General features: G+C 41.7%; 1 protein-coding gene across 2 annotated transcripts; it reads right to left on the reverse strand.

Moving 5' to 3' along the window:
- Positions 1 to 6,827: 6,827 nt before the first annotated feature.
- LOC148027596 (uncharacterized) lies at positions 6,828 to 9,411 on the reverse strand. 2 transcript variants are annotated; one of them, XM_087689303.1, is made up of 2 exons: positions 9,081 to 9,411; positions 6,828 to 8,476 (listed from the first exon to the last, which is right to left on the reverse strand). In XM_087689303.1, exons 1-2 carry the CDS (start codon positions 9,173 to 9,175, stop codon positions 7,591 to 7,593), a joined length of 981 nt encoding a protein of 326 aa, XP_087545429.1. In that variant the 5' UTR covers positions 9,176 to 9,411; the 3' UTR covers positions 6,828 to 7,590. The 2 variants fall into 2 exon arrangements, with proteins under 2 accessions (XP_087545429.1, XP_087545430.1); XM_087689304.1 differs by having other exon boundaries at positions 6,831 to 8,476; positions 9,120 to 9,404.
- Between the last annotated feature and the right edge of the window lie 276 nt (positions 9,412 to 9,687).

Genomic DNA, 9,687 nt, shown 5'->3' on the forward strand with positions numbered 1-9,687 from the left:
CTATCCTTAAGGAGGAGGAAGTATCATCTTCAGATGACGAGGAAAAAGTTCACCAACCTGACATCACCCCACCCGAAAATCCATTGCCACATTGGGTGAAGTAGCTCTATGACCACAATAATCCTATGCCTACATCTATTGAGAAGAAGGCAGAAGGAGTTCTTAGGGAATAGAGGAGCAAAGGAGGGCTTCTACTCACATAGTCAATATGGCCTGGATGACTGAGATTATGAGAGAAGTAAAGGAGCCAACTGACTTAGAAGATGCACTTGCAGATCCAACATGGAAGGCAACTATGCAAGCCAAGTATGACATCATAATGAAGAATGACACTTGGGAGCTAGTGGATCGACCAGCAAAGCAGAAGGTTATTGGCACCAAGTGGATCTAGAAGGTAAAGTACAAGGCTGATGGTACCTTAGAAAAGTACAAAGCTAGGCTGGTTACACAGGGATTTTCATAAGTTGAAGGGTTTGATTTTCAAGAGTCATTTTCCCTAACCGACACAATGACCACTATTCGCATAGTACTTTGCAATGGCTGCTCACAAGCAGCGGCCCTTTTACCAAATGGATGTTAAGTCAACGTTCTTAAATGGTGACCTCGAGGAGGAGATGTGTGTGGCTTAGTCACTAGGGTTTGAGGCCCCCCATTTTGAGAACAAAGTGTGAAAGATGAAGAAGGCATTGTATGGACTGAAACAAGTTCCCATAGCATGGTACCGATAGATAGATAAGTTCTTTTTAAGCTTAAACTTCAAAAGATGTGCCTTAGATGCTAAGTTATATGTTTACAGGGATGGTGAAAAGTTTGTAGTCATTGTCCTATATGTGGACAATCTTCTTATTACAAGTGACTATGAAGATATGATCGAAAGGCTTTGAGTTCTGAGTTTGAAATGATAGCACTATTGTTTGGGGATTGAAGTCTAGCAAGAGCTAGGAAAGATATTCATCTCTTAGAAGAAGTATGCATGGGAGATGTTGTAGGCATTTGGCCGACTGAGTGCAAGGAGATAGCTACACCCATGGAGGTGAATGCAAAGTTATCCGTTGAGGATACATCAGCACTAGCAGACATTGGGAGGTACAGAAGGTTGGTCAGCAGTCTACGACAGTCTATCTACTTCTGTAACACCAGACCATATATCAATTTTGATGTTGGTGTTTTGAGCAGGTTCTCAAACAAGCCTCATGAGAGTCATTGGAAAGCTAGGATGTGGGTGCTTAGATACTTGAAGGAAACTCTTGACTATGGTATTACATACAGTTCTAGAACTTCTCTTGTGGGGAACTGTGACTTAGATTGGTGGGTAGGAGACAGTGATTCTAGGAAGTCAGTTTTTGATTATTATCTCTCTTTGGATTCAAAAATTTTCTCTTAGATTAGTAAGCAGAGCCAACAGTGGCATTGTCTTCTACTACCCAAGCAGAGTACAAGGCAATTTGTTTTGCTGTATGTGAAGCAGTATGGTTGAGAAGGATCCTATGGCATATGGGAGTGCAGGATGAAGAACCAACTGTGCTGAGATGCGACAATCAGAGTTGTATCACCATTGCCAAAAATCCAGTGTTTCATGCGCACACCAAATGTATAGAGATCCAGCATCACTATGTGTGTGATCTGATCGAGGATGGGATAGTGGAACTGCTCTACTGTCCAACACAGGAGAATGGAGTGGATATCTTCACCAAAGCACTTACGAAGAATCTGCTTCAAGTTCATCTTTAGAGACTCGGCATTGGGCTGAGGAGATAGTTCACCTGGGGCTGACATTGAGGGGGGATGTTAGATATGCTCAATGCCCCACCCTCATAAGGTGCCACCAATGATCCATGGTGCTCAAAGTTGTAAGGTACCCATTATGAGAAGAAGCCATATGTAAGCCCGGATATTGGTTGTCTTGACTTGTATGTCAGATGAGGTCTATGTGACCGGATGGCAAAAAGGTGATTGTTGTGGGTCTAATATTTGGGTTAGATGGAGTAGTTAAGATAGTAGCAACTCGAGGCACATTGCATTGAGTTGTGAGGTAAGGGAGTTATCAGGGGCCCTAGACAATGGTAAAGAAAATATTCCTTGGAATATTTCCTAGCCAACTAGTGGAGGTGCACATGGAAGGTCAACAAACATGTGTGCACATGGAAGGTCAATATACACATGTGCATATGGAAAGTGAACAGACATAGGTGCATATGGACGGGTATCCATCATGACCCCCTTCACAGGCTATAAAAGGTAGACCCCTTCATAGTTCTTAGTATTCATCTTTCACCCAGTCAAAGTTGTTCCAGCTAGTCTTAAGCTCTTCACTTATCTTCTGTCTAGATTGCCATATCTAAGCTTCATAGTGGAAGTGCACGGGTGGACAAAGCTATCTTTGTATCAATTTTTTAGAGCTAAAGAAAATTTGTTATTTGCCTCTTATCTATTGTGTACTCTTTATCTCTTTTTCATATTCAGTTCGTTGCGGTGTGTAATTTTTACAAGGCCATGCGTAGGAGTGACAGTCGCCCTTGGTAGAGGGTCATGCAATCAGAGTAGTATGACTCACTGTAGAAAAGTCATACATGGGATTTGGTTCCTTTGCCCAGTGGCAAGCGTGCTTTGCCATGCAAGTGGGTGTACAAGTTGAAAAGTACCCGTGGATACCCCAAGCTGGGATACAAGGCCAAATTGATTACTAAGGGCTTCAAGCAAGAACATGGTGTGGACTTGAGTGGTTTCATCTACAAGATGTTAAGCCTATTGGCTATCCTTCACCTTCTCACGTAAAGGTTAAGGCTAAGATAGCCAAGATCCCTTATGCATACGTAGTGGGTAATTTGATGTATGCCATGATAGCCTCTCATCCTAATATAGTATTTGTAGTGAGAGTTATGGCATGCTATATGGCCACACCTGGTAGATGAAATTGGGATGCCATCAAGGGTATCATGATGTACTTGAAGGGCACAACCGTTATATGGCGCATCTGCTATATATGGTGGTCAAGATACAGGAGTCATGGAATACATTGACTTTGATTATGTAGAACATGCAGAGAGTAGGAAGTCCACCTCTAGCTATGTCTTCACCTTAGCTAGAGATGGTGTTTCTTGGATGTCCAGTTTGCAAAAGGGCATGGCCCTATCTACTATAGAGGTAGAGTATGTTATAGCCTCCAATGAGGCTTGCAAAAGGAATTTCTTTGGTTAGGCCGCCGTCTAGTGGTAGACCTTGGCATTACTAATATGGTCCCTACACTACATTCGGATTCTATGAGTGCTATTCAATTGACCAAGAATCTGGTCTTCCACATGTGAAGATAAGCACATTGAGGTGCGTGACCACTTTATATGAGAGATCATTGAGGACAAATCCATTGAGCTTGTCAAAATCTCAACTCACCAAAATACCACATATCTACTCACTAAAAATCTCTTAGCAGAGCTTTTTGCGTTTCTTAGGAAGTTGATGGGCGTTGGATGAGATGTCTTTCCTCATCCTGTTGTACTTATGTACATTTGTATTTTGTCACTTTTTTCTTATTTTCTCCTTACTAGGGACACATTTTCCTTTAAGTGGAAAATTATTGGGGGTAAAGACACTTGCATCTAGCCACCTGTGTTTTAGTTACACTAACAATACCCGCACACCTATACACTGTAGGTGTGGCAGACACTCATCACTATCACTTCATTCTTTATTCTTTCAGTGTCACTTGAATGAAGGGAAGGCTAGTCACACATTGTGACTTTTGGAGTTCCCACCTCTCTCTCTCTCTCTCTCTCTCTCTCTCTCTCTCTCTCTTGCTCTGCTCCCTCCACCATAGCTCTTGCTTCCACTCCATGGTTCCACTTCAGGGCTCATCTCCCTTCCAAGTGTGAGAACTCAAAAGCAAGAAGAAAAGAGAGTTCCATCTTTGGAAAGCTTGAAAAATGGTGGAAAATTAATCATGACAATACAAGGAGGAGATTCAACACAATGTCTTTGTTCAAGTGATCAGAATGAGTAAAAAGCACATAATATTGAATTGGAATATTCTAATGAAGGCTCTCTCTCTCTCTCTCTCTCTCTCTCTCTCTCTCTCGTCATTAGCTCTTTTCTTTTCAATGACATTGTTTGAGAGAAGGGCAATATATAATCAAGATTTAGAGTACAAGCAGAATATAAGGAGAACTAAGAAGAAGACAAGGAAAAAAAGAGCAAGAAGGAGACCTGAGAATACCACAAAAGGAGGAGCAAGGAGGAGGAGAAAGATGTGTCGACTCAGGACAAGGCAACCGGCGTAGCACATCTGCCAGTCCTTGAGGACATCGAACTTTGCCATCACCACTAGCGAGTGTGGGAGGTCTAAGATGCCTACCAAGCTCAAGGCCCTTGGGTCCACCACATCGTAGTAGGTGAGGTTGTTGCCATTTGTGCCACACAGTAGAAACACCCATGAGTATTATGTTCGCATTCTCATGATCACTAGCAAAGTGCCCACTAGCCACATCTCCACTTCATAATCACCAAAGAAGGGAAACAATAACATGTGGGCCAAGAACTGTCGACTAATTGTGGTCCTAAACTATATATTGAATCTCTAGCACTTGAATAATGGATGGTATCGATATAGTTCATCAAAGATTGCTATTGGTTTACAAGGATCATACCGAGATGTCTATATGATTGTTGAAGCCAAAGACAAGCGCCTCACAGGATGAAAAATTTGAGCATTGTAAGCCATCTTCCATTGTCCTCCTCTCTAGTATTTAGGACTCGCTTTCTTTCCTTGAGGCTCATAGCTTGGCTTTGTGTCAGCCTTTTTATGCAAATTAAAGCTTTGCTTTGCGCATGATATTTGTTGATACCATGTGGTCTGTAGTTTGTAGCATGTGTGATATATACATACTATCCCATTAGCTGATCAATCAATATATTGAAATGATGCTTCTAGGCATCATTGTGCTTATAGTCCTGACTACTCATGCCAAAGTACCAAATTGCCTTGATGCAAGAACAAACTTGCATGCAGCCAATTGTGATTCTCCAATATGAAACTAGTAATCAACACCTATGTGACTACCTCAAATGGCATGTGCATGTGCATGATCAATCCCACATGGTATTTCTTCAATGCCTGATTATAAAAAATTATCACATGTACTTGATTGGAAGGTAGATTTTGGTCGATTAATTGATTGATTAGGTGTTTGATTGAATATAGGAGTATGAGAGTGATGCCTTATAACAAGCATGAGGCCAATGGCATGTGTTCTTGATCAATGAAGTATAAGGATAACTGGTCAAATAGTGGACATAGGCTCATGTAGCCTGTGAGGCTAAGCCACTAAGGTGGCAGTGTGAGTGATTGTTAGGTTGTGCACTTGATTTGAGCAATTGTGCTTTGTTGGCTAGTAGGAGGTTGACTAGCTAGTTCCAAGGTCATGGCATGTGGCCGATTGCGATGGTCTCATAAAGCCAATGGAGGATGTGAAGGCTATGGGGACCCAACATTGGCTGAATACATGATCTAATATAGCTAATGTAGTATATGCTAGTTTAGACTATGTGATATAGATTATACAATATAGTTGATGTAATATAGTTAATGTAGCATACTCTAGTTTACTTGATGTGATATAGTTAACTACGTCATATAGAAGATGCTATGTGATATAGTTAACTACGTCATATAGAAGATGCTATATATAATTGAGATAAGTATAGTATGCACTAGTTTAGACCATATATTTAGATTATCCCTAGTTTAGATTATATGTTTAGTTTATTAGTTAAGTTAGTTTAAATCATATGTTTAGGTTCTTAGTTAAGTGGTTATTGCTAGTTTGGATTATACGTTTAGATTACTAAGTCACTTAATGAGATTATATGTTTAGATTGTTTGTAGTTAATGTAAGAATAGTATATGCTAATTCATAATACATGCTAGTTTAGATTATATATTTAGGTTGTTAGTTCATTGTATCAAAATTAATAGTGATGATACTAAATATTATTTAAATTTTATATTTGATATAAATATTATATAATGAACGTACTTATTGGTCATTAAATATGCAACAATTTAATTACTTAGTTATTTATCATTAAATAGTTTGTTGCTAGTTGATGTTTTTCAGCATGAAAGTAATAGATTCCCACTCTTTCAGCTTCATCTCACTATTGCAGGCTTTACTTTAACAAAGGTAACTACAATCTTCACACACACACTCTTTCAGAAAGTTAGTATCTACATTTTTTCCTACCTTAATTTACATTAAAAGAAAGCAAAGAAAAGTGTATATCTTTTCAAAATACGAGGGAATGACACCTTCCTCCCTAATTATGAAATAACAAAGAAATACACCAACTCTTTGACATGTTACATGTATACCATGTTCATAGGTTTTTTGTGTTATTTTCATGTCTTTACAAAGTTATAAGTGAGCTCTTAACAAAAAAATAGTGAAATATCAAAGCCATTACATCTTAAACTTTTGACCAAGCAACTTTCTTGCATTTGTTTTTATGTTCTGTAAGGTATTCCTCATCAAGGTGTCTCAAGTTGTATGTCTCTTAAGTTGTATACATGTTTCCAACAATGTTTGATTAGATTATTTTGCTTAGATATAATTTAAAATACATTCAATTCACCCAAATTAATAAGATCAATTAAAAAACGCACATCTAGTTCTCAAACATAGCTCAAAAGACGCACTCATTCACTTTGCTTAGGTAAGGCCTTCATTTGATTGTTAATGCTTTTAGAGTACAAGCTTTTAAAAAATGCATTTTATAATTTATTATTTTTACACAATGAAAAGTAAACTAGACTATCAAAATATAGAAGAACTTGTTCAAAATATAGAAGAACTTGTATAAAAATCAGATAAATCCCACTACCTAAGCTTGGCTACACATGACCTAGATGCTATAATTTCACTAGTGCCTTCCTAAGATGAAATTTGTTATAGGAGTGCGGGTGGTTAAGAGCATAGGTTAATACAATAGTGCGGTGATAAGATGCTACATCTCTTTAAAAATGGTATGTCATTTTCTGGGTCTACTCCCCTTCCAACGAGAACTTAGGAAAAGGTAACGATTATGGAGAATAAGATGGGACCATGGACAATAGGATTATAGAATGGGAATCAAGAGGATATCTCAAATTGTGGGCTTCCTGTTATATCTAACCTGTACTATCAACGGCACTTCTTAACTCTAAAGTTTTCATAACTGATGTACTCAAATGAGTCTTGTACACTATATATTCCCCTAGTTCCAATATTTTTATTTGCTAGTTCCAATGGGTGACAAGCTTGGCCAGGATGCGCCATAATTGCAACGCAAGGCTAGCAGCGCTGCAGCAGTAAGATGATAATACTAGATTCGTACGATAATACTAGATTTGAGTACAACTAGGGACTACCCATGAACAATCAATGACTGTGTGATCTTCTACCTATAGCTCCTGCCAATGATACTGTGTGATCTTTTACCTGTAGCTCCTGTAAGATTCTCTTATTGACTAACTATACACAGACATGGAAGCTCTGATTTTGAAAGAGGAGGGTGACGGAGCCAAAAAATGGAAGCTGCCTCTGGTGCACGCAATGCACTTCAGTGATGCTCTGACCCCTCCTGCCCATCCTTGATCTTCAGCTCCTGCATCTTTGCATGTGCCTCATCCTGGGCCTGCTGCCCCTTCCCCACCAGGCTCTCCTTCAGAGATGCAACCTTCTCCGTCACGGCCTGCAAGTAGCCCTTCCTCTCTTCCTTGGCCTCGCCTGCGCGCGCCTTCGCCTCTTCCTTCGCTTCCTCTGTGCGCGCCTTCGCACCTTCTGCTGCCGCATGCCCTTTCTCGCTGGCCTCCTCAGACTTCCCCATCACACCCTCCTTTGCCTTTGCAGCTGTCTTATAGGTCTTGTCCTTGGCTTGCTGCGCGACCTCGTACGACTTATCGCGCGCCTGAGCAGCGGTTTCATATGTCTTGTCCTTGGCCTGCTGCGCAGTCTCGTAGGCCGCATCACGGGCCTGTTCGGATTTCCCCAAGATGGTATCCTTCAGAGCTCCTGCCTTCCCTGAAACTGCCTCACTCAGAGACTGCAGATAGCCCTTGGTCTGCTCCTGGGTTGCCTGGACCTTCTGCTGGCTAACTTCTTTGGCCTGCTGGGCAGTTTCATAGGCCTTGTCCTTGTACTGCTGAACAGTCTCATAGGTGGTGTCCTTTGCGCGCTGCGCAGTATCGTAGGTCTGGTCTTTGGCAGCCTGTGCAGTCTCATAGGTCTTGTCTTTGGCAGCCTGCAAATAGCCTTTCCCTTCCTCCTGAGCCTCACTTGCCTTCTCCTTTGCCCTCTCAGATGTCTCGTAGGCTGCACCCTTTGCCCTCGCGGTGGCGTCTTTGGCCCTCTCCGCAGCGATGGCCTTGGCATCCTGCAGCTTTCCTGCGGCCTCATCTTTGGGGAGACCAACCTTCTCGCTAACTCGATTCGTGGTGTCAGCAGCACTGCAGATCCATCAAGCCAGATCCATCAAGCTAGGCAGATTAATCCCATCCCCTCGTTTAATATCACCGAAGAAACAACAAACAGGGAAGGAGAAACAACAGCACCTCAGCAACAAATCACAACAAGAAAGCAGCGAAGGAACGAATTAAGATGAAAACAGAAATATTAGACCAAACTACTGTCAAGGACACAAAGATGTATGTATAATGTACACAAACACACTGTTACCGGCTGCTGCAAACTTACACCCAAAATTCAGTGATCTGACTGGCTATACAAACAGTCAGACTGGCTACTGTGCCTCCTGCCACACCCTGGACACAGATACACACGACCATGTTGCTAACCCAATCACAGTCTAACTGGGTGTTCTGCTTGCCCAAACCCGAGACACGGGGATGCATATACACAACAGTATTGTTACTGGCCAAATCCAACTAAATACACACATCCAATCCAGCTTACCCCCAATCCGTAGGCACAAAGATTTTACATACAACAGTGCTAGTTGCTACACAATCCAATCTGACTCTTAACGAAGTCTTTAACCCTACTACAGGCATGATACAATCCAACTACATTTTCTCTTCGAGAAAGAAATACCAGCTGGATTGGGTCAAATGAGAGGCAACCAAGCACAACCTTTCATAGGCCTTCTTCTGAGTCTCGGAGGAGTGCTCGCGGTGCTGGGAAGCCATGGCAACTGCTTGCTTGGGCAGGTAATGAGGAATGAGAAACCTCTCTCTCTCTCTCTCTGTACCGTCTCTGATATCACTGATTAAACACAGTATCAATCAAGATTGACGATTATAAGCGCAAGCGAACCGATCGATTCAACGACTAGTGTGATGTCGAATTGGAACAAATAACGATAAACGATCGCTTCTCTCTCTCTCTCTCGCGAGCGAGCGGCTGCGACTATTGACGTGAATATGACGCGTACATATAGTCGTCATCCCGATCCGCCGTAGTCGTCCACGTGTCCCGCTGCATGGGTGTCGACGCGTGTCGTTTGCGTGGCCTCGCCTCGACAGAGCGAACCTCCGATGGCTCGGCTCCCCGGTCGACACGATAACCAAGGCGAACGTTCCTGGAACGGCTAGAGAGAATTTGCGCCTAACTCCATTAACGCCATAATGCTATCAATTCAAGGAGGCCAAAAATTAAGATAGAAGAAAAAGAGGCTTCCGTAGTAAGGAAAATAAAAGTA

Source organism: Lygodium microphyllum, chromosome 12, assembly GCF_053477565.2.
Source record: "Lygodium microphyllum isolate KBCC chromosome 12, Lygodium_microphyllum_v1.1.10, whole genome shotgun sequence".
NCBI classification, from domain to species: domain Eukaryota; kingdom Viridiplantae; phylum Streptophyta; class Polypodiopsida; order Schizaeales; family Lygodiaceae; genus Lygodium; species Lygodium microphyllum.